Source organism: Lampetra planeri, chromosome 17 (genome assembly GCF_965212315.1).
Source record: "Lampetra planeri chromosome 17, kcLamPlan1.2.h2, whole genome shotgun sequence".
NCBI classification, from domain to species: domain Eukaryota; kingdom Metazoa; phylum Chordata; class Hyperoartia; order Petromyzontiformes; family Petromyzontidae; genus Lampetra; species Lampetra planeri.
Window position 1 is genome coordinate 5691960 of NC_136123.1, and position 25994 is coordinate 5717953.

General features: G+C 51.1%; 1 protein-coding gene across 1 annotated transcript; it reads right to left on the minus strand.

Moving 5' to 3' along the window:
• Positions 1–1526: 1526 nt before the first annotated feature.
• On the minus strand, positions 1527–17310 carry LOC144723419 (galanin receptor type 1-like). The gene is made up of 3 exons (XM_078602193.1): positions 16630–17310; positions 10830–10895; positions 1527–1919 (listed from the first exon to the last, which is right to left on the minus strand). Exons 1-3 carry the CDS (start codon positions 17308–17310, stop codon positions 1527–1529), a joined length of 1140 nt encoding a protein of 379 aa, XP_078458319.1.
• Positions 17311–25994: the final 8684 nt, after the last annotated feature.

Here is a 25994-nt window from a genome sequence, read left to right on the forward strand (position 1 = left end):
TGTAGATGTGTGCAGTAGTTTCAGGCTGCCGCGCCCGCCGCAATAAGTTCTAATGTAACGTTGTAAGCCTCATTTTGGCGCCCCTTTACCTTGGTGCCCGGGGACACATGTACCCCCCTGCCCCCCCCAGCTAGCTACGCCTCTGGAGGGGGTAGGTGAGAGGAAGCCCCGATGACCTTCTGGTAGGTCCTGGAAGGGGGGCGTGGCCGAGGGGGAGCGAGGCTGCGCTAGGAGAATGTAAGGGGGACCCTGTGGAGGACTCGGGGCTGTTGTTGGGAGTGGGAACCTGTGGAGCTACGTGAGTCTTCGTCATCGTCTTCGTCATCATCTTCAGCGTAAAATTTCGATTTACAGCTTTCGTGACTGCAGGGATTCATCTTCTTGGTTCTTTCGGTAAAGTCACGTAGAAGGGAAGTAATAAAATAATAAAAAAATAATATAATATAATTTATTACTTCCCTTCTACGTGACTTTACCGAAAGAACCAAGAAGATCTTCAGCGTTGTTGCTCAGGCAGCATGTTGCTGCCCTTGCCCAGCATAGTTATTCCCTGTGCCTGAGAGGGCCTTGATCAACAGAGTGCCTCCCATTCTATTGTCTGTGAAGTGCATCACTACATATGTTGAACTTCTTTCGCAACGTACGTAGCCAACCGTGCTGATACACCTCCGTATATTGTCGAATGCATGTGTTTCTCTTCCTGTCCCTCGGAGTATTTCCAGGCACGTATCCCCTCCATGCTTCCCTGAACACTTTCCAGCTTTTGTTCCATACTCTTGAAAGTGGAGGCGTTCAATGATCCTGCCGCATCAAGTCGGGACACCGACGGCAACTGAAACACAATTACACATCCCAATGTCTGGGCCAAGTCCGTCCCAAGAGCAACCTTCAGGAGTGAGAGAGAATGTTCAGAGGATACCGCTGAGATCTTAGGGTGTGAATCCGGGTTTCAGCTATCCGTGATTAAAATGGGGTCACGAGTGTAGTGAGATGGTGGTCTAAAGGCTGGTCACCAATGACTTCACAAACAAACACATCACGTTATGTTTGATTTTGTTTTACCTAATTTGGCTCAACGCCCGGCACTGACAATTTAATGTCAGTTTGATTGCCACGTGACTGACGTTGCTGTGGTAGCAGAGATTGTTTAAAAGAAAGGTCACTTGTGAGGATTTCCAGAAGCAGTTCTACAATGTCTCATTCCACGGTGCCATTCTCGAACGCACGCACCGAGCGTTCGATCCGTCTCACATCGGTAGCACTGACAGCGCCATCGTGAGACCAGTGGGAAAGTGACCAAAGAAGAGACGAACAACGCAGTCACAACCCGAGCTGAAGAAAAACAACCCCCCCCCCTCCCCAATCGCAATTTGTTAATTCTGCCCGCGTTCATTCGGCCACCGCAGCCACTTTCACGATGGCAGCTGATACACGGTGGGGGTGTGAAGTGGAGGGGGAGAGGGTGGCGGTGGGGATATCAGTGGAGCTGAGCGGTGGCGGGCGGGCGGGCGGGCGGGTGGGGGGGTCTAGAGGCAGGTGAGTGACAGCGTTCCCCCGGACGTGTGCTCGTTGCGGTAGTGCACGGAGCGCGCCGTCACGGACACGCGCGGTACGCCTCCGACCCCTCCGATGACTCCTCCGCCGCCACCGCCTCCTCCTCCTCCTCCACCGCCGCCGACCGCGCGGCCCTCACAGCGCAGCAGCTGGCGGTAGGCCTCGCGAAAGTTCTGCGACAGGAAGCCGTAGATGAAGGGGTTGACGCACGAGTTGCCGTACGAGAGGCAGTGGGCCACGATGCGGAAGGCGAAGGAGGCGTTCGTGAGCGGGAAGGAGCCGAACTCGACCCACAGGAGGATGACGTGGTGCGGCAGCCACGACACGAGGAACACCACGACCAGCACGAGCACCGTCTTCGCCGTCTGTGACGGAGATGCGGGGGGGGGGGGGGGAGGGGGGGTGGGGGGGGAGTATCGGGGTGGGGGTCAGGATTAAGCAGGGGTGGGGAACGTCCGGCCCGCAAACGCATCTGGTGTGGCCCTGCCGAGGCAACCGCAGGCGGGACTCGAAATTCAATAAATCTCTAGGAGCAAACCTGGAAAAGCAGTTGCGAGTAGCAACATCATGAATGCCAGCTAACATCACACGCCTCGCCAAATAGAAGCAGTTCCAGCCATCGCATTAGGGGTGAGTTAATTCAATGTTTGACCCAAATATGACAGGCTAATTTTTAAGTTGATAATTTTGTATGGCCCGCGAATGATGTTATAAATATCCAAATGGCCCTTGGCAGAATAAAAGGTTGCCCACCCCTGGGATAAAGGAATTCAATGTTTAGGAGTTGTATTTAACGGGCGCTTAAATAATGACTTAGCAACTCAGAGCACCTTATATCTCAAGCCATTCGAATGTCCGACTGCGGTTTAACCAAGCGGGCACTCCCCCGAGTGGCAGTTGTTCTATTGCAGCACCCGGCATACACAACTATGGGTCTCTGCGTAAGTCTGCGAACCATGTGAATCTATGAGTTCATGGGTCTCTCTGTAAGGATCCAAGGATTTGAGTTGGCGGTGGTGTTTAAACGCCTCAGCAAGTCAAAGCGCCTATTGTCAAATGTCATTCTAGATTTGAAGCTTTCGTGACTGCAAGGATTCATATTCTTAGGTTTTTCGGTAAAGTCACGTAGGTGAAAAATTAAAATTAATAAAAGTAAAATAAAATAAAAATAAAATTAAAATCACGACGTTTCGGAGGCAACACAAGCTTCCGTCTTCAGGTGGAACACTCACAGCACGATAGCTGTATCACTTGATAGCTGTATCACTGTGACGGTTCCACCTGAAGATGGAAGCTTGTGTTGCCTCCGAAACTTCGTGATTTTTATTTTACTTTATTTTTTTTTTTTATTTTTTACCTACGTGACTTTACGGAAAAAACCTAAGAATATGTCAAATGTCAGTTCAGCCGTTCCAAAACCGTTGTTGCAGTCGAGCCAAGGGGGGCCCCCAGTGGTAGCTGTCCCTTTGTTGCACAAGGTGAACGGCTTGCAAATGGGCACGAGTCTGCCAGCGGGGTGAAGGCATTGCGAAGTGGTTGTTTCCAAGCAGACCGTGCATATTTCTGGTTAAGACACTGGCCGATGTTATCCAGGGCAGCCACCGGGATGGAACCTGCGAATCTCTACCACTCGGTCACACGACGGCCGCCACAACATCCCCACCACCAAGGCAGGTACAACTGAGTTAGAGGGTAAGGGAGGTGGTTGGATGGGTCACGTGGCTGGCAGGCTGACAAGCTGGCCACGAGGGTGGAAATTCGATTCCAACATCGATGGATTTTCACCTTGACCTGTACCGGCTCGTTTGCGTTGTTCGTCATAACAGACGACGGCGCGTGGTGCCATCGTCAAGGGGCCTTGAGTCCGGTGTTAATTAACGCCGGGGTTTGTTCACCGAGATTGGCCGGCCCCTTTAATGCCTGGTTCTCGACAGGTCAAATGCCTAAGCCGCAAAATAACTCGACGGTCATATTTTGTTGTAATTGGATCGCCTCCACGAGCGTTATCGTGACCCGCCTCCTACTCTCCCCCGTCACAGATGGGCAGACAGAGTTAATGCATTGGCGCTTTCAACCTTAGGTGGAAAGGGTTAAAAAAGAGGGTTCATGTATGCATGTTGAACTTCTTTTGCACCGTACGTAACCAACCGTGCTGATGGGAGGTGCGGTTCAGCACTGGCTCAGTGGTTGGCGCATTGACCTATGAACCCGACGACCTGACGTTAAATTCTCCCTTCATCTACCGGCACTGACCAAGCATGGTCAAGTATGGTCAAACAAACCCCCACGACTGACAAAAGGCTGTGAATGGTCAGAAATAAAATAAAAAGTGTAAAAAGGGCAATGGAAAGAAACGTCAAATATTTAGGTTTGTGGGAAAATCTGAATCTTTATGTATCCTGGAGAAACCCGATGAGATGTGACACTTTTTGTACATACGCATGTTAAACTTCTTTCTTACCACATGTAGCCAACCGTGCTAATCGGAGATGCACACAGATGTCCAGCATGCCCACCTTGTGCTGACAAAGACTGCCATGAGAGATGTTCCGTGGTGAGCTGTCAAAAGTCAAAATTCAAAGTGGTTTCCCACTAACACGAGTGTTTGGGAACTGCAATTAACGTGTTTACAGCTCTGTGCCTGCCGTGGAAATTGCTACCGAACGCAGATCGATGGGTCTTCATGAGCATGTGTAACGGAAATGAGTTTCCACGCGTAAAAGGTAACCGCGGAACTCCTGACTAATTCTAGGTGTGCATCGCAGCTCGGTGGCTCAGCCACTTCAATGGAAACACAGACGATGATGTTGAGTCGCAGATTAGACGACCACCGTCACATCAAGTAAATGTATTTTCACTGTGCCGGGCATGGGAGCATTGACAAGCACTTGCAATCCAGTGCTTCGGAGGCAGGGTTGATGGCTCAAGCAGAGATCAATACGACACAATTATTTTATTTAAGACCAAGTAATAGCCCAAGAAGTGGTGGTGGTTGCGCAGAGGTTAGCATACCACCTTATGAACTCCGTGACCAGAGTTACATCTCTTGTCGTGGCTAACATCACAGTGGCGGTGCGATATCTGAAGCGGTCCTGGATCTCTCTTCAGACGTTGACGAGCCCTTCACTTTTCGATTTAAAGCTTTCGTGACTGCAGGGATTCATCTTCTTGGTTCTTTCGGTAAAGTCACGTAGAATGGAAATAATAAAATGATAAAAATAAAACATAATAAAATAATTCTCACGACGTTTCGGCCACAGCGCAAGCAGCATTTCCCATAAATATGCTAAATTCCTCTTGATATGCAAATTCCTTTGTCAAGGCGCTCTTCCCTCTCCAACCCAGCTTAAATATACGCTGCCAAGCCTGGTGGTGTTCATTCAGACGCTGTCTTTCTGACAGACCTGTTCTTCACCTGAGGACGGCTGCTTGCGTTGTGGCCGAAACGTCGTGAGAATTATTTTATTAGGTTTTATTTTTATTATTTTATTATTTCCATTCTACGTGACTTTACCGAAAGAACCAAGAAGATGGAGCCCTTCACTGTCCAGCTCAGTGAAGTATGGTCAAATAATGCCCAGGCGAGCAGTAGACGATAACAAGGCCGTAGATGTTCATTGTAAGTCTGAGACGTAAAATAATTTTGGGCTAAAAATAAATAAATATGGACAGCACGTGACAAGACAGCAGCAAGTCATTTTAGTCTCGCAGAAAGCAACTTCAGCTGAGTTTAATCATGGATACAGGGAGAGCCGAGGATGCGTTCCTCGACATGGAGAGTATTGGAGTGGCAGCAGCCGCAGCAGCAGCTGCTCCAGTGTGGAGGACTCCATTGTGACTCGCTCACCAGCGGAGATGCACCTCATTGCTACCCTTCTGTCGCTGTTACTATGGTTACCACTCCATTGAACTTCACCCACCGATTCCTCCATCCATGTTTAGGACGACCGACTGTTTCGTCCTATCTATACTGTGCCCAACAACCACACTGCACTCACCCACCCACCAAATCACTCATCCATCCACCTACCCAATTACTCACACACCCACGCAATCACTCAGCCACCGACCGACCGACTCAGTCACTCACCCACCCACCCACCCAATCACTCACTCACCCACTCGCCCACTCACTCATTCATAGACGCACTCACTAACCCACCCAATCACTCACCAACCCACCCTATTACCCAATCACTCACTCACCCACCTACCTACCTACCCACTCACTCATTTACCCACCCACCCAATAATTCACTCACCCACTCACCCACCCACCTACTCATTCATCGACCCACTCACTCACCCACTCATTCACCACACTGCAGGTCAAAACACTTCTCTCTCTGCTCCTTTCCTCACACAGCTCCACTTCAGACTCTCCCTCTGTCATCTCTGCTCTTGGCTAATCTCTTACAACAAAAACCTTGCTCGATTCAGGAAACGTATTAACTCTTATCTGTGTGCATGTGTGTGGGGTGTGCATATGGATGCCGCGTTGACGAGATGTTGACTGCCTCGTTCTGGTATACAGTTGGTTGTGGGTTCGATCCCGACTTCTGTGTATTTGGAGTTTGCATGTCCTCCCCCGTGGTCGCGTGGATTTTTCTCTGGCTCCTCCGGTTTCCCCCCTCCACAGTTAGAAACATGTGTTGAGATTATTGGGCTGCAATGAATGTTCACACCATGAGCCACTTTTTTGAGCAATCATCTGTGGTCAGTTCGCTACTAAAAAAATTAACCCGTAAAAACAAAGGTTTTAACTATAAATCCTTTATATGCGTGGCATCGGTTTTATTTTATTATTCATTTCTGTTTTTCTTGAGTAAGAGTTTCATTTTTATCACATTGGTATTTTAAATTAAATATTAAACATTTTTTTCCTAAAAAGTGGAAAATTTAGGAATTTTTTTTTCACGAAAATAAATTGTCACGCACAACGAGTCTGTGTGCAAAATGTCAGCTCGATTGGATCACGGGAAGTGGGTTAAAAAACGACCGAAAGATTTGCACGGTCGTAAGCGCGCAAGCGCGCAAGCAAGTGAACTTAATAAAAAGGATTTAAAAAGAGCTACAAAGCTCAGTGTGGGCCTTACCTGGTAAAGTAAAGTAAACAGTTTAGTTTTATACTCTTTGTTTTTTTCGGTACGGTGTCCCCACCTGAAGAAGGACGCTTGTGTTGCACCCGAAACGTCGTGATTTAAATTAGTTGTTTTTATTTATTTTAATTTCATGTTTTACCTACGTGACGTTACCGAAGAAACCAAAGATTTTGAATCCTTGCAGTCACGAAAGCTTCAAATCTAGTTTATTTTAATCTTGATTTGAAGCTTTCGTGACTGCAGGAATTCATACTCTTTGGTTCTTTAATAACTAATGATCTATTAGTTATTTTTTTATCGACGTGACTTTACCGAAAGAACCAAAGAGTAAATTTCGATTTAAAGCTTTCGTGACTGCAGGGATTCATCTTCTTGGTTCTTTCGGTAAAGTCACGTAGAAGGGAAATAATAAATAATAAAAATAAAACATAATAAAATAAAATTCTCACGACGTTTCGGCCACAACGCAAGCAGCCGTCCTCAGGTGAAGAACAGGGCTGTCGGAAAGACAGCGTCCGAATGTCTTTCCGACAGCCCTGTTCTTCACCTGAGGACGGCTGCTTGCGTTGTGGCCGAAGCGTCGTGAAAATTGTATTTTATTGTTTAAATCGACATGACTTTACGGAAAGAACCAAGAAGATGAACCAAAGAGTATATAGTTTAGTTTTTGTTTTACAGCGTTTGTGGCTGGCCGTTTGGCGTTTGTTGTTGTTGTTGCGGTGTTTGGGCCCTGTGCTCAGAAAGCGTGATAAAATAATTCAGTGTCACCACAATCTCACCGTGGCAACCGGTCAACGTGACAACGCAAACGGCGAGCCTCCACCCGAAATTCTAAATTACCATTTTGCGTTTGTTGTTGACAAAGCAGGATTGCGGCCTGAGTTCCATTAAGATTCCCATTCCAAGTATGGACAGTTTGAGTTAATTGAACGGTGCGCAAGTGCTCAATGTGAAATTGAAAATAATCAAATTGGTTTTATGGACGGCTGCAAGTTGAAGTGGCATTTTAATGAGCCCCCTTCTGAGTGGCTAATTGTCATGACGACGCGACGCTGTTGAGAATGGCCGTCGCTACGGCAACCGGCGCCATGGCAACGGCGGTGTGAGTTTGCGCGATGGTACCCGAGGCAGCCGCCTCCCTGTCGCTTCACTCGATGATTCCTCCACTCGGTCTACCGCACTGACTGTTTCGTCTCATCCGCACTGTGTGTATGTTGAATTTTGTTCGCACCGTACGTAGCCAACCGTGCCAATTGGAGGTGTGGTTCAGCACTGGTTCAGTGGTTGGCACATTGACCTATGAACCACACCACCACTACTACTACTACTGTGGGTCACAACAATTGCATTTCCGCTTCTTCTTTCACACCGATCCACTTTGGAGATCTCTCCCATTCGTCTCTTTTTGCCAAGGTCTTCGAATCACCTTCGCTCAATCGAATAAACATGTTAACGCGTAGACTGTTCACCTTGTGATAGTGCTGTTTGTTGCTGGTCCCCTTGGAATTGTGGGCCTTTGGGCCCTGCGCTCGGCAACTGGGATTATTTAAAAACAATCATTCGTGGAACACACGGCAGGGCTCAGAAGAGTCCCACGTCAGCAGCTTTGTCTGACAGCCCAGGGCCACTCAGTTGCCGGGCAGCACCGTGGAGGCAAGGTTCGGTGGATCACACAAATGTTGCAAAGCTCCCTTCCCCGAGGGCGTCGTGGTTGCTATACCCTGGCTCGCCAGGAGAAGCCAGCACTGCAAAGTGCGGACTAATCTCCCGTCTGTTCTATACGGATGGCTTGTCGCGTCGTCTTGTCAACATGCGTGTGCCTTCTCCGAAATGCTCCGGTGTTCGTCCCACACTAACGGAGTCTGCCAAACATCCCAATGTAGGGCCCCGGAGCTCGGGCAAATGTTGGCGTCGGTTCAGGCTCGCCTCTGAATCTCTGAATATAACTTTCTACTTTTACACGCACGGGTTAAGCACGCGAACTTAAAACATTGCGCACTGGACAGAGTGCAGCAGTAAGGGATATATACATATTCGAAATATAGATTTACTTTCACGAAACCTTAATGTACATTTTTAAAGCAATGTAATAGAGAAGAAGCTGGATAATACAAGCACACGCTTTGTGAACAAGGCCAGCTGTGCTTATGGCCGTTCTTCACATGAAGAAGTGCCATTGCCCGAAACGTCACTTAGTACATAATTTCCATTTTAAGGCCACAGTGTTATTCATTGTGTTGTTGTTGTTGTTGCTATTTGTGCTTTATGCACCACTGACAATGCAGCAGCTTCACCAAATAAGTGGTTTATATCATCAGTAGTGTGTTTGTATCAGAAGCAGCCGTTGTCTTCCTCCAACCAGTGTAATAAAGTATACACGTCTGATACTTATATCAGAACTGTGATTGTATAAGGTATGTTTAGGTAATTTTTACCCTTGAAAGTCAAATCAAGGCTCATTGTGACAGGACCGAACCAGGGACCTTATGGCCTAACTGATGAGCTCTGCATGTCCTCTAACCTCCTACACAGACCCCCCCAAAAAACCCGTGGCCGAATATCTTTACTATGCTAATGAACATCATGGGGTGGTAGAAATGTCTGCGCTACCTTCGCACGCGTCTTATTTCGGTAAGCCAAGGGCCCGGTATGTATTTTATAAAAACTAATTCCTCAATGTGAACTCCACAGCAGCAATAATCGCCCCCTACTGGCAGACTAAAGACCCATATCTCTCTCGCGAAATATGACTCTTGTCCTGGTCTCTTGAGTTCTCAACTGGTGGACACGAAATAAACTCGAAAATGTTAGAGTTAAACAAAAGTCCAGGTGATATTGATCCACACTTGCGTACGTGTCCAAATCGTCACGTGTGTCCAAGTCAGGTGGTGAGGTAAACAAAGAAAAGACGTGGACTGGGTCGTGAACGAGGCTGCAGGTCACTCGCACCGTTACATCCTCTGCGAGGGTGGGTAAAGGAGCAGCCCTGCAATTGCCCCTTCACACCACTGCTGGCAGAAGGGGGCCCTTCACTCGAGGGAGCTCTGCAGAGCGCCTGCAGTCCTCTTCGTCGTGTCTCCTGTCCAACCTATCTCGTCATTTTCCAATATTCTGCACAGTGGTGAACACTGTTTACATACACTTTCCCACACAGGCCAGACATCTTGGAAGAGGTGGAAGCACCCACACTTTACCCCATCGCACGCGGTACTGTCGATCAATTAACTTGTGGTGAACCTATTTTTTATACTTTCCCAAAGGACCCTGCTGTACTCGTTCTCTGCACCGTTGATGTGTTTTTGCTGCTGCCGCTGTGTGCACGCACCGCGAATCTCCCGTGTAACATAGCCGAGGGAAACTGGCTAAACAAGGCGGTAACACATCAAATCAGCTCAATACTGCTGGATGGGCAGAGGCAGCGAGATTTGTTTTGAAGAGCTCGCACGATTGTTTCAACTATTCTTGCGGGCGGCGGCGGGCGGTGGATTTGGCTGGCTACCTCTGGATTGCAAGCCCAGTTCGTTCGCCGCTACACCACCGTGGTAGCATTAGGCCCCCTCACGTTCGCTCTGAAATTCAGAGGGGTGGCAAGCGAACCACCTGCGCGGTGTGACCTACGCACTGTGCACAGCAGCTTGCCTCCTGCTAACATACAACAAGGCCGGGTGTCGTCCGGCGTGGGGTAACCATTACACCACTGTGGCAGGGCCTCGATGGCCCTCGTGCAGAAGTTAAACGAATGGCGTTGTCACGTTCCGCAGGCTAGTCCCAACAGGGACGTTTCACTCCCCGCGCAAGATCAGATTGCCACGATCGTAACGCCACCATTACCCCCACGCCTATCTTCGGAAATGCCCTACCTCCTGACAGCGTATTTGTAATAGCATTGATTTTCAAGTACATTTTATTCGCAACAGAGTCGAATGTGACCCAATGATGTTGGCGATGGATGGACTGACATCCTCGTATTCTGCCGATGAAAATGATTTTAATGTACGACTCTTTAGGCCGATTTCTTGTACTGATTGGATGATTTAGGAGTAATCCCCGTAATTGGTGGTTTGGGCTCAGGTATAATTGTCATTATTCTCTTTGTGTGCATTCTAATTTCAATATGTTGAGCGCACGCCTTCCGTCGACACAATGAGCGACACATCAACAGAAGAGCCGTACCTTTCTCTTGGACATGATGGATTTTTTTGATGTGTTTTGGATCTTTCTGTGCACGTGGGAGACCACCTGTGGGGGATACGAGGAGAAGGAGACAGAGAGACGGAGAGAGGAGACGAGAGAGATGCGCTGCATCATAACAATGGTGGTGGGTTCGGGGGGGGGTGCATTGTTCCTCCAAGCAAGTTAATTTTGATTACGTTTATCCAGGTGCGAACTCAAGGATACCAGGATGAATCTCATTTGCAGGTGACCTGAGAGGCATGAGTCTGCCAGTAACGGTGGGGGCGATTATTGCGGTGCATAGTTCCAATAGAATATAATTTGCGGTGCAATTTTGGAAGTTTGCCGAATATGTGACCCTGATGCTGGCACGCAATGGGCCTCCCCTTGCGAATGAAGTCACGGGATCTTTAAAGTCCACCGTGAAGCAGATGGCGTGTCGTATTGTCACGGTCATTACACCGCGTGGCAGTACCCGGGGCGGCCCGTGCCGGAAGACGACGTGACCGCACGAACCCACGTCGCTGCCACAATCAGAATCTCTATTTTTACCGGAGGAATCCGATGAGCTCCGCATCTCTATTTTGATGTCTTTTTCACGTCACCCCACGCTGTGGTCAACCACCACACTGCAGGTGAAACCCCTTCTCTTTCGGATTCTTTTCCCACACTGCTCATCTACGGAATTGGCTCCCGTCGTCTCCTTTTCTCAAGCTCTTGTAACCTTGCTCCATTCAAACATTCTACTAACTCGTATCAATGATGCCTTCAATGGCAGGTGGGTGCAAGGGGGTGGGTGCAGGGGGTGGGTGCAGGGGGTGGGTGCAGCGAGTGGGTGCAGGGAGTGGGTGCAGGGGGTGGGTGCAGGGGGTTGGTGCAGAGAGTGGGTGCAGGGAGTGGGTGCAGGAGGTGGGTGCAGGAGGTGGGTGCAGGGGGTGGGTGCAGGGGGTGGGTGCAGGAGGTGGGTGCAGGGGGTGGGTGCAGAAGGTGGGTGCAGGGGGTGGGTGCAGGGGGTGGGTGCAGGAGGTGGGTGCAGGGGGTGGGTGCAGAAGGTGGGTGCAGGGGGTGGGTGCAGGGGGTGGGTGCAGGAGGTGGGTGCAGGGGGTGGGTGCAGAAGGTGGGTGCAGGGGGTGGGTGAAGGGGGTGGGTGCAGGGGGTGGGTGCAGGGGGTGGGTGCAGGGGGTGGGTGCAGGGGGTGGGTGCAGGGAGTGGGTGCAGGAGGTGGGTGCAGGGGGTGGATGCAGGGGGTGGGTGCAGGGGGTGGGTGCAGGGGGTTGGTGCAGGGAGTGGGTGCAGGGGGTGGGTGCAGGGGGTGGGTGCAGGGGGTGGGTGCAGGGGGTGGGTGCAGGGAGTGGGTGCAGGAGGTGGGTGCAGGGGGTGGGTGCAGGGAGTGGGTGCAGGGAGTGGATGCAGGAGGTGGGTGCGGGGAGTGGGTGCAGGGGGTGGGTGCAGGGGGTGGGTGCAGGGGGTGGGTGCAGGGAGTGGGTGCAGGAGGTGGGTGCAGGGGGTGGGTGCAGGGGGTGGGTGCAGGGAGTGGGTGCAGGGGGTGGGTGCAGGGGGTGGGTGCAGGGGGTGGGTGCAGGGGGTGGGTGCAGGGAGTGGGTGCAGGGGGTGGGTGCAGGGAGTGGGTTCAGGGGGTGGGTGCAGGGGGTGGGTGTAGTGGGTGGGTGCAGGGAGTGGGTGCAATGGGTGGGTGCAGGGGGTGGGTGCAGGGAGTGGGTACAATGGGTGGGTGCAGGGGGTGGGTGCAGGGGGTGGGTGCAGGGGGTGGGTGCAGGGAGTGGGTGCAGGGGGTGGGTGCAGTGGGTGGGTGTAGTGGGTGGGTGCAGGGAGTGGGTGCAATGGGTGGGTGCAGGGGGTGGGTGTAGGGGGTGGGTGCAGAAGGGTGGGTGCAGGGGGTGGGTGCAGGGGGTGTGTGCAGGGGGTGGGTGCAGGGGGTGGGTGCAGGGGGTGGGTGCAGGGAGTGGGTGCAGGGGGTGGGTGCAGGGAGTGGGTGCAGGGAGTGGGTGCAGGAGGTGGGTGCAGGGGGTGGGTGCAGGAGGTGGGTGCAATTGGTCGGTGCAGGAGGTGGGTGCAGGGGGTGGGTGCAGGAGGGTGTGTGCAGGAGGGTGGGTGCAGGGGGTGGGTGTAGGAGGTGGGTGCAGGGAGTGGGTGCAGGGAGTGGGTGCAGGGAGTGGGTGCAATAGGTGTGTGCAGGAGGGTGCGTGCAGGAGGGTGTGTGCAGGGGGTGCGTGCAATGGGGTTCGTGCAGAGAGCTGCTGAGGCGGGTGTCTGGAGACTGCTCGTTCCAGCAGTGTGGGCGGTCGGCTGAACGCGAGCAACAACCTGACAGATGCTCACACGAGGATTTATCCGGTCTCAATATGGCACCAGCACCACCAATTAAACATCACCACCACCACCACCACCACGAATAACCACCACCAATTAAACAATAACAACCACTAATTAAACATTATCACCAATTAACAATAACCACCACTAATTACACGAAATAACAATCATCACCGTACTGCTGCTGGCAGTGTTTCTTATTGGCATTAAACAAAAAAACAAAGCATTTTAAAGTGTGAACATAAGATGAACGCCATTATCATCATCATCAGAAGCAGCAGCAGGAGCAGCAGTTACACCAGTTACACCACCATTATCATCAGAAGCAGCAGCAGCAGATACACCACCACCACCACCATCATCATCAGAAGCAGCAGCAGGAGCAGCAGTCACACCACCATCATCATCACACAGCCTGACTCATTTCTCTGTCTCTACACCCAGCGTGACATCACCGTGCCGTGTCAGGCAATGCGGCTTCAACGCAGGCAAGTTCGTTCTGTCGTCCGTATGTTTTGCCCGCTCCAGACAGTTCAACGTCAAGGATTCGCCTATGACCAAATGCGCGCGATCTCGACCGTCGGATCTCCGAGGCTAAGCGGGGTATCGAGAGCCTGGGTCGTGCTCGAATGGGCGACCGCCACGCGCACAACAGCTGGGGCTACGTGATGGGCAACATCACGATGGCGGTGCGGCAACGTCCAGTGCACGATGGTGAAGTACTTGGCCCTTCCCCTCTTCAACTATTATATATACGGAGTGGTAGCTCTTGTAATCTCTCATTTACTTGATACAGCTGTCGTGGCTGTGACGGTTCCACGTGAAGACGGAAGCTTGTGTTGCCTCCGAAACGTCGTGATTTTTATTTTATTTTACTTTTATTAATTTTAATTTTTTTACCTACGTGACTTTACCGAAAAAACCTAAGAATATGAATCCTTGCAGTCACGAAAGCTTCAAATCTAGAAATACGGACATATCTTCTGTGTTCATATGTTTGTGCTCTCTCTATGTATCTCTGTGATATCTGTCTGCTTATATGTCTGTCTATATGTTTCTGGTTCTGTGTTTTATCTCTCTCTCAAATTTTAGCATTCTCAGGAAGAACGTAATCAACCAGATCGGGTGTTGACTGTTATGTTACCCGACTCTCTGTTGTATTACATTACATTTCTAAGTATACTAGATTTGTGTTTCTATTTAATTTATACCTGATGATGATTGCTTGTGTTGCAATCGAAACGTCGTATGCTAGTATTTAATTTAATTTATTATTTTATCTTTATACGTGACTTTACCGAAAGAACCAAAGCATAATTCCTGCAGTCACGAAAGCTCCAAATTAAGTACGGACAGTTGTTTCCACGCTGGCGCTAAGAGGCCCTCTCTCACCCAGACAGAGATCTGTACAGGCGCAGCAGCGGAAGTGATAGTCGTAGTGGAATTATTAGTCTCCCCGGTGCAGTTGCACCGCCTGCGCACTCGAGAGCCAAACGGCTGCACGGGCAGCACTCTAAAGACGCCGCCCCCCGTGGCGCTCTGCGCGCGCGCTGCGTGGGTTACCGCTGACGCTGGCAGTTGTGCACAGGGCGTGTGGAGATGGTGGTGGTGGTGCAGGCAGTGAGGTCCTGCAACACGCATGATAGCGTTCGAACAGGTGGGGGGGGGGGGCAAGCCATATGCTGCACCTCCATAGATTAATATCGTTACGCTCCACCCCCCCTCCTCTCTCTCTGCTGTTACAGTTGCCTCCCCCCACCCACCAAAGCGTATTATGTCCTTGTCCCAATACCATAATTATCCTTCCGGCGCATTCGATGATGTAAAGATGCGTCGAATTATCAATCAAACGTCGATTAATCGATTCGTATTACTAAATGTTGCATTGGTAGGAGGGAGGGGTGGCGCAGTGGTTAGCGCAGTGCGCTCCGACCATCGCAACCTAAGTTCGATTCTCGGCCACGGGTCGACGGCCGATGGCGAGTGATTTGTGAAAGTGATCGAGCGCGTTCCAGGGTGATTTGGTCACTTCAGCTGTTCTCGTAAACAATTCGCGTTTATCATAATCCAATCAGCCGGCCTCAAGTCCCACCCGCGGAACCTGGGCTTAAATAAATAAATATAATATTGATTTGTTGATGGATTAACGTCCCTTTATTAAACCGCGCGAAAGCCCGTTGAGACACCGTATCGATGCTGCAGCAAAAACGCGCTGTGCTGTTACAGCGAACGCTTGTAATGCAGCGCTTCGGAGGCGGGGTTGGTGTATCACGTTAAGATGACCACGTATCTGATCATTCCCAACGAGGTGGACAAGTTAAAGCGGAACAAGAAGCAGGCTTCTGCCTCGCCCATGTCGGGGTTTCAGCGCGATTCGCCTCGTACGCACGGGACTACCCCGAATACTCTGCGCACCCGGCGATTTTGCAGGAGGGTCCTAGCGCGCATCTAGGACCCTCCTGCCAAATAGTCTTGAGACTGAGAGGATTGTACCGGACAAGTGTGGGGCTACTTGAGTCGCTCGGTGAGCCATGACATACGCGTCAAAATCGCGGACCACCTGGCACGCAAACGGAACAAGAGGGCGAAAAGTGCGCAAAGAAACACGGCGCGAGAGATGCAGCGGAATGACACATTGAGCGACAGGAAGAGGAGCACGTGGGGAAAAGGGGGATTAAGGATAAAGCGGAGACATCGCATTGACCGTTAACCAACAACAACAACAGTGTGCCGTCGGCTTGGGCAGGACACGGAGCTGGAAGGAGCGGCGGGGGGGGGGGGGGGGGCCCATGGTGGAGACGAGTGAAGGAATGGCAGCAAAAGGAGAGAAACGCGCCTTGCGACGACGACCACCGCGGAGAGATGGAGCGATGAGATCGGCTCATGGGCAAGAGCGACACTGATAGTGGAAACTCGAGACCGCCTGGGATTGGCGACGGCGTGGGAATCCTTTATCCAGTAGTGGATCGAACACGACTGACGGTGATGCTGGTGATTCTGAAACAGTTGCTGCTAACGATGCTGCTACTGACGACGATAATCATCATCACGCTGCTGCTGCTGCTGATTGTGATGTTCATCATGCCGGTGCCGATGGTGTCTAAACGACGCCCACCATTCACAACAAATACAAAGATCCCCCATATAGCCTTGATAGACTGTTGGGGAAAGTGCTGTTAGCATGCACCTATGAAGGCGGGGACGGCACACGAGGGGGTGGGTGGCCAGCACCACTTCCGGCCGCCTTTGTATCCCCAATCGCGATTATTTTACAAAGCGCACCAGATACTCATTTGAGGCTGATGCGACCTATTGCGAGGCCCGTGAACGGTTCAGATATTCGCCACTAGTGTTGGCCGTGAGCGGGAATCGAACTCGGGTCGCCAGTCTCGTGGCGCAACGCAAGCGCTAACCGCTCCCCCATCGCTCCCCCAACCAGTCACGCGCGCGCGCGCACGCAACCCACCCGTGCATAGCAGGCGCTGATGAGCACGAGCGGCAGCAGGTATCCGAGCGAGAAGATGACGGCCCTGTAGGTGCTCTTGAGATTCTTGTGGCTCCACACCTCCCAGCAGAAGTTGCCGTGCTCCTTGTACACCACGATGGTGTGGTAGTGAGCCCTGGGCACGGCCAGCACCAGGGACAGCAGCCACAGCGCGCTCACGGCGCCGAGCGCGCGGCGCACGGAGCGCACCGCGGCGGCGCGCCGCGCGTGCACGATGGCGATGTAGCGGTCCACGGACATCGCCACGAGCGTGAAGATGCTCACGAGCATCGAGGCGGTGAAGACGTAGGGGACGCCCTTGCAGAGGAAGGCTCCGAACACCCAGTCGGGCAGGAAGTAGTAGGTGGCCTCGGAGGGCACGCAGAAGAACAGGAAGGTGAGGTCGGCCACGCTCAGGGTGAGCACGAACACGTTGGTGATGCTGTGCGACTTGCCGAACTTGATGCGCACCAGCACGAGGATGACGAGCGAGTTGCCCACGATGCCGAGCAGGAAGATGACGAAGAAGATGACGGGGACGACGATGGCGCTCACGATGTGCTCCTGCATGCCCGGGTAGCTTCCGTTGATGGCCAAGTCGAGACGGCTCAGGTTCCATGAGCCTCCGAGAGCCCCCGGACTGGTCGGCACTCTCTCCTCCATGGGCAAGGGCTCGCGCACAACGCTCTCTCTATCTCTCTCCTTCTCTGTGTGTCTCTCTGCGTTTGTCTCTGTGCCTTGTCCTGTCTCCGTCTGCTCATTCGCAGTGCTGCCCGGCGGGAGGGCGAGTTCTCTCCTGTCTCTTGTGGACGCTTTCTCCTCCTGCTCCTCGTTCCACTCACGCACGCGCGCTCGCTCCCTCTAAACCTCTCGCTCGCTGCGGGAGGCGAGATGCGCCGCTCCGTGTTGGAGAGAGCGCACACGTGCGAGACGTGAAGAGCGAGAGACAGGAGGTCGCGAGTGTGTGATGGACTGGCTATACTGCTGGTGCTAAGACGCCGCCGGCAGGGTAAGGGAGAGTTTCAACTCAACGCGAGTGCGGTGTTAGAAAGAAACGCGAAAGTAAGAAAGTGGAGAGAGAGAGAGGCAGAGCGATGGGTAGACGGGTGAGATTAAGAAGGAACGAGAGAAGGAGAGGTGCAGGGAGATGGAGAGGTGTTGTAGTGGGATAGACGACGACTCAGAAGGAGAGGCGGCGATGCAGGTGTGGCGGAGAGGCTGGAGAAACCGCGAGACGACGGGAGGGGGAGATGAGACGCGGCTGATGGGGCTGAGTGCCGGAGAGACGCGAGCGTCCATCTGCCCTGCCCGCCCGCGCCCGAGTGCGTTCGCAGCCAGGCGCGCGCCGCGGGGAGCGAAAGATTCACGCGCTCCCTCGCTCGCTCGCCACGTGCACACACACACACGGACGTGCACAGACGGACACACGCACAGAGGCACGCGCGCACAGAGGCACGCACACACAGAGAGGCATGCACACACAGAGAGGCACGCACACACAGATGTAAAGGCAAAGATCCCCCGTATAGCCTTAACAGACCGTTGGGGCAAGTGCTGTTAGCGAGCACCTATGAAGGCTGGAACGGTACACGAGGGGGTGGGTGGCCGGCAGCACCACGCCCGGCCGCCTTTGTCTCCCGAGTGGCAATATTTACACACCACACCAGGTACTTATTTGAGGCTGAGTCGACCTAGAGGAGGCCCAGGATCCGTACAGATATTCGTCACTGGTGTTGGCCCACTACACACATACACAAATGTACGCATAGACACACACACACACAGGCACACACTGACACATACACGCAGACACACAGGCACAAATACACACAGGCAGACACAGACACACTCAAGCACATCCTGTACACACACACAGATGACAGGCGAACATACGGGCACATACGAAGACAACGATAACCAGTGTCACCTGAACAGACTGTTGGGACAAGTGCTGTTCGCGAGCAGGCATGTCGGTCCGGAACGATTCTTTTTCGAAAGATCGTGGTGAATGTCGCGGCCTCTAGGAGCTGTAGGAGGTGGGGTAAAGTGTGGGTAACTCCCAGCACTTCCTAGAAGTGTGCAAGAGAATTCCACAACACCAGTCTCGAGCTCCCTCTAGCGAAGACCCCTTCCGTCAGCAGTGCTACGAGAGAGAGCGATAGCGGGGCTGCTCCTTTATCTCTTCACCTTCTTGGTTTGTTTGTCTGTCACAAACGCAGGGACACTCTACTCTCAAAGCAGGCGATTACTGCCATTACCTTCGGCGCCGGAGGGAAAACTAGTACTGAGCGGAGTTTAATTCAATAAGGCGTACAGGACTCGACGGCTCGCGAGGGGCCTCGGCTAATAATTGCCCGGGATTGAAAAACTGACAGCCAGCTAGCTATCAACAACAAGAAACATCGCAAAGGGATTTGGCTCACGCGAATTAAAATCCGACACTCTGCCACAACAACAACAAAGAACTCAAGGAAGAAAAAGAAATGCGCGCGCATGGATTATGTTACGAACAGAATGAATGCGTTTGTTCCGGGAAGCGCACGCACGCATTCACTAATTGATATATCAAGACGGGATAATTTTTTTGCCAGTATCAAAGTATGAAAAAAAGCTAATCCTACTTCCTCCCTTTATTACTGCTAATCCTACTTAATACACGAGCATAATATGACTATGAGACCCCCCCCCCCCACCACCTACACATTCCACAAGTAGTGACTAATCCCATATCTGCATTTTCCATAAATATGCTAAATTCCTCTATTGATATGTAAACTCCTTTGTCAAAGCCCTCTCCTCCTCTAACCCAGCTTAAATATACGCTGCCAAGCTTGGCGGTGTTCATTGGGACGCTGTCTTTCCGACAGACCTGTTCTTCACCTGAGGACGGCTGCTTGTGTTGTGGCCGAAACGTCGTGAGAATTTTATTTTATTGTGTTTTATTTTTATTATTTTATTATTTCCCTTCTACGTGACTTTACCGAAAGAACCAAGAAGATGCCTCTGATCATTAAGATGATGCATTGTCTTTGAAACTGATTGGCCCACACCAGAGACAACCTCCTTTAGGGCCGAGTCTCTCACCGGTGAAAGCTTCACACGAATCCTTGCAAAAGGTTTCCATTTTGGTGTTTGAACATCTTAACACCTAGATTTGAAGCTTTTGTGACTGCAAGGATTCATACTCTTAGTTTTTTCGGTAAAGTCACGTAGGTAAAAAATTGAAATTAAAATTAATAAAAATAAAATAATAAAAAATCACGACGTTTCGGAGGCAACACATCACTTGATACAGCAAATCTGGCTGTGACGGTCCCACCTGATGACGGAGACTTGTGTTGCCTCCGAAACGTCGTGATTTTTTATTATTTTAATTACAATTTTTTACCTACTTTACTTTACCGAAAAAACTAAGAGTATCTTAACACCTGTTTTATTGGCAGAAGGGGTTTCTTATTTTTGTGCATAATGTATCAAGCAAATCAACGAATGAGTTCTCGATTATAACGGTGTCGCGGCGGTCCCTGCTCCGGGCGCACGGGATTTCTATCGCGTCTCGAGCTCGCGATTGATTGATGCGTCCGAGTTTCTCCAAGCCGGCGACTCCCTTTAGAGCAGCAACGCAACTTTAGTGGAAAGTTTAGTCCACGCTGAACGACGTCTCCCGAGAGCTATCGCGCCCCCCCCGCCCTTCCCCGTGATGGACAGACAGACACATTGACACCGCTAAAGCACAAAAAACCCCATCGCCTTAGTGTCCAGATTATAAGACGCGTTGACCCCCCTTGATGTGTTTTAAGAGCAAAAGTTTGTGGGTGCGTCTATTAATCCGGTCGGTGTGTGCGCGACCACATTTGTATAAGTTTAAAGCCACCGGACACGCATTCATGGGGGTGCATCTTACTTTCCGGAGCGTCTCGTAATTCAGAGAATACGGTAACGATCTTAGCAGGCAGGCGCAACGGTTTTTGTTGTTGTTGTTGTTGTTGTGTCAACCATGAACCAGACGAAGCGGCTGATTTTCTTCGTGGCCTGCTTATAACACAATCACACTCATCATCAGCCGGGGTAATGAATCAGAGATGCGAGTGACACGCACAGGAGCGGTGTGCTCCTCTCACCGTGTTCCCTCTCCGTCATCGCCACACACCTTGCGTGCCGCAATCACTCTCCGTCCTCCCTCCTCCGTCCTCATCCCTCCTCCTTCTCATTCAAGCCTGGATCCCGAGAACAGGACAGGGAGCAGCAAACTCAACTTTGCATCTGCTCCCATTTGTCTTAGTCCAGAGCTCGCATGTTCGTGGCGTGGGGGTGCAGGTGATGGCACTGCACAAGTTCTCACGACAAAGAGAAAGACTCCCCCGTATAACCTTGGACTATTGGGACAGGTGCCTTCATAGCACCTATGAAGGCCGGCACTGTGGCACACGAGGGGGTGGGTGGCCAAGACCACGGCCGGCCGCCTTTGTCTCCTTTAGAGGCGATGTTTACACATCGCACCAGGTACTAATTTGAGGCTAAGTCGACCTAGGCGAGGCTCTGGACCGGTTCAGATAATCGTCACTGATGTTGACCGTCAGCGGGCATTAAGCTCAGTTCGCCGGGTTAGCAGTGAAGTGCGCTAACCACTGCACAACCACTCCCCTACATGTGTACACACACACACAAAGTGTTGCCGTGTTTATACGACCGTTGGGTGATGCCCCCATCATCTCTGTCCCGAGCCAGTGGTGGAAATTCCACGTTCTTACGGCGGGGGTCCACATCATCCGCGATTCAGTCGGTGTGGTCAGATACCGTCGACGCGACAGTTTCACCTGAAGACGGAAGCTTGTGTTGCCTCCGAAACGTCGTGATTTTATTGTTTTTTTTTTAATACAAATTTCATTTTTTACCTACGTGACTTTACCGAAAGAACTAAGAGTATGACGCGAAGCGGGTTTGAACCTGGGTCGCCGGGCTGTGTGTGAGGAGCCACCGACGCGCACGGAACAGGCGCATGTTGCCAGCTGCCGCGGCGATGTCTGTTGGGCAGTAGAGGGCAGCACAACGACACATACATTGTTGTACTCTACTTCTAAGGCAAATGAAGCGAAACGCAAATAGATATGCGAGGTGTGTGTGTGTGTGCATTTATCGGTGGCCTGGCTGAGACCATGAGCTTGCAGTTGTTTAATCGCGGGAGGCCGCAGATCGATTTTGAAACCAGAATCTCAGCGCTGCCGGTTCAGTGTCTCTGACGCGGCCTCTTACGGACCACTTGCAAAGCCCTCGTCTTTCCATGACAACTCACCCAGTGGCTGCTTCCAGGTGGCACCTCATTTCAGGCTGAGTTGACCCCAAGGTGGCCCGAAGCCGGCTGTTCTAGGGTGTCTGCTTGGAGTGGGAGCGTACCGGTGTTTGGACGAGTTTCAAGACTCGTTTGCAAGAAGGTCCCGATTTGTATGTTCGCAGCCGTGCTAATCGGAGCTGGGAATTGGAAGGACAACAGCAATGTAGTGACTCGGCGAGGCTTTCCGGGATACATTTTGTCATTTTAACAATGAGTTATCTTGCAAATGTTTTGCGAGCCAGAGGAACGTGAGAATCGCCGGAGACAAGGCAATCGTGCGAGGGAAAAACACTCAAAACAGCCACCAAAATCCGGAAAGACCGGGAAAATGGCACTGCCCTGCAGAGTAAAACGTTTCTAACAGGCGACATTCCGGGCAATGGCCGGAGAAAGATTTGGGTGGATTTTAGTTAGAGAGGGCAGTTGTTTGTGGCCGCGATGCGCCGTGGTGCGTCGTGATGCGCACTCCATTCCCAGGGATCACTGCACGATGAAGCCGTTGGGTAGTGGGAGCGAAACGTCGTCGTACGTTGATGTTGGGGACTTTTCAGTCGTGGGGATTCCCTGAAAGCCACCGGTACCGAGGATCTTTATTGGTCACGATCAAAACATCGGCGCGTTTGAATATCACCTCTGCAAAACGTGACAATTTTGTCGGGTGGTGGAGGGTTTAACGACACGAATTTGGGCATAAAAACCATCACCTCGTGGCCTAACGCCACAAACAAATATTGACCACTGCCATCGCAGTATCACAAACTGTTGCTGCTGTTGCTGCTGCTGTTGCTGTTGTTGAAGGCTGAGCAGAGTTGGATGCGCACCGCGTGTGCTCCTGCGGCAGCCGCTCGGATTGTGTGAATGTCATTCGGACCTCGCTGCCTTGAGAAGCGCTCCCACGGGGGTGGGGGGAGGGGGGAGGGGGAGGTAGGGGTGATCGCTCACCTCGCTCCTATCTCGCGCCTGCAGAGCTGCGACCGGGTTACAGCTGTGACCCCCCCCCCCGGCCTCGCCGCCGCCGCTACGGTGGCGCCCATCCATGGGTCACGCGTTTTATTTTCCCCTTAGTGATGAGATCCACGCACGAGATGAGGTTGGGTACACGCGCCCGAGATACGGGTCATGGATCATCATCAGCAGCGACCTTGTCAACTGGCGGATGAAGACCCGAGCAGCAGCAGCCGCCGCCGCCGCGGTCAACTCTCGCGGACCTGTGTGATGGAATGATCCACGGAGCGCCTGAACACGCGCGGATTCGCATCGCTCCATCTCCTCCGTGGTTGTACTCTCGGACGCGTTCCATTCCTTGGCCGCCACCCCGTTATTATTCTCGATCGTCGCGGCCCATCGTCTCTTGTAGCCGTGAAGTGTCCTGCCCCAGCCCAACTAGATTTTTTCGTTAGTATGTATGTGGAACTTCTTTCGCGCCGTACGTATCCAACCGTGCTAATCGGAGGTGCGGGGGAAGGACAACAAACTAAACACAAAAATGTGTTATAAAGAAACGAGTTTTCAAGCTATATTTATAAGTGCATAGTTCCAGAGGCTTTCTAATATCGGAAAGAAGAGCGTTCCAGACGGCCGCAGAAGCGCATCTGAAAGCGCGCTATGCAATGGCCATCTTTGTACATATCAGAATTACGATCGTGGTGATGATGATTTGAAAAATATTGCAATGCAGCCGTTTGTCGAAAGGTGTCTCTCACGAGCAATTACCAGCCACTCATCACGCCGTTAAATATTGTGTCTGTTCTCTAGTCCACGTCACGCGCTCTCCAAAAAACAAACTTGCATTTTGGAAAGTGTTCTTTTATTCCCATTTATTCCTGGTAAACGACTCATCGCTGTGCTACTTTTGGTCCCTGGGCTACAAGTGGAAGGACAAGTGCCATTCAATGGATTGATCACGGTATCATAACAGTATCACATTTATTAAGGCAAAAAAGGTAATTTGTCAGTTCCGTATTCTGTCGACGAACCCTTCTCTCCAGCGATATTAACATAGTCCGCGCACGCACAACACTTTTGTTAATCCACTCTTGGATGAAGATCTCCTCGTGCAATGTAGGTCGTGGTGTGTTGTTTGACCGCTCGTCAGTGCAGATTGGCGACTGGTTCAGATATTCAGTCACTTAGCCGTGGCCCAGGAATTGAACTCAGGTCGCCGGGGTCTGTAGCGTGGTCTGCTAACCACTGAATTATCCCCCCCCTCTCCGCCACCACAAGGAATGAGTAAAGGGGCTGAAATTCTGTCACAGGAGAGGGCGAAATTCAGTCGTTCGGTACCGCACCTCAATTACGAGCGACTAACATGCAGAGTCAAATCACAAACTCAGAATCTTAATTTCGGCTGCAAGAATCCGATGAGCTATGAATTTTTTTTTCACAGATGTCCAATTTATCACATTTGGCTTAAGCCCTCGCTGACTCTTCCAAATTAGCTTTGGTGACGTGGCTCTGAGCAGGTAATTACGTGAACAAAACGTGGCACGCCTTAACGTGTCACCTGTATGAAATGCTGCGTAAAACGCACCCACACACCCCGGCCCTGTGTCATATCCTGGGCACCTCCCAAACTATTTTAAAAGCTGGGCAGTGAAATATCATTGCTCATCATTGTCGTGGTAATGCAATCTTTACCTTTCTCATCAGAATCATCAGCAGCCTAGATCAATCAACTGCTGGATGAATGCCTGCCTAAGGTCAAGATTACTTGTTAATTGGTCACATTAAGACTCAATTTAAGGAGAGTTCTGATAGTAACATTGGACATTTCTGGATTTAGTTGTTGTGTCTGCGGGAGTACGCATGAGTGCATGCGCATGTGCACCACTTTGATCAAACCACTGCTGGATGAAGGCCTCCCTAATCCATCACCGTCTCGCACGGTTCTGGGATGTAACAATCCACGTGGCAGCTGATTTCATTGCTCCATCTCATCGGTCCGCCCTCGTGGTTGCCACCACGTGAGAACTTAGCATGAAACTATTCCACAGCGCGTCAGCTCGAGCCTGAGATCGCGAGAAGTGTGGGCACCACTTCACAGTACGAATATGAAACAGCAAAAGGTAAATGAAGGCCCATTCAGAGGATCCCTGTCGTGAATTCAGCAACAAATTATCGGCATGGACGTTACAGACGAATGGTCAGGGTGTCTCTTTGTCCGCAAAAGTGCGGATTTTATATTCTTTGGGTCTTTCGGTAAAGTCACGTAGATAGGTTATTTATTGTTATTTTCTTTGAACCTATCTCTGTGACTTTACCGAGAGACGCAAAGAACATGAATTCCTGCAGTCACGAAAGCTTTAAGTGCGGAGTTTATGTTTAAAGCCCCGAGCTAATACCTGGTACGAAATTCCTATGGTAGAGAGGACAGCAGGGTAGTGCGATGCTAATGATTGAACCACACAGCAAGAAGTGTCTGGGGTTGATTCCTAAATCGGGCTCCTCTTCCCCCCCCCCCATACAATATATCTGGTACTTTATTGGCAAAACGTCTCAATGCAGAACAATTACACTGCAAATCGCTCAATTGGGAATACACATTGCAGCAACATCGTTTCCTACTGCAACAACTTGGGCGGGGGGCCTTCCTGAAAGCGAGTGTTGAGATTCAATTAGGCTTTCCTGAGCAAGCGTAGTAAATAACAACAATAACAACCATAACACTAAAATAGAGGTCCGTCCATCCTCAACAGCACAACCAACGGTTGACTTCACAATGAAGTGGAAAAATAATATTGAGATGTTTTTCAATCCACTGCTGGATTAAGGCTTCCCCATTATGTGTCAGTAATGGATGGCGTTTGACCATACTTCTCCACGCTGGTCACGTTGGGTTGGATGTAGTTAGGGGCCGAGGACCAGTTCAGATATATCTTGACACTGATGTTAGCCATGGCTGGGAAGACAACTTAGGTGTTAATTCTAGATTTGAAGCTTTCATGACTGCAAGGATTCATATGCTTAGGTTTTTCGGTAAAGTCACGTAGGTAAAAAAAAATTAATAAAAGTAAAA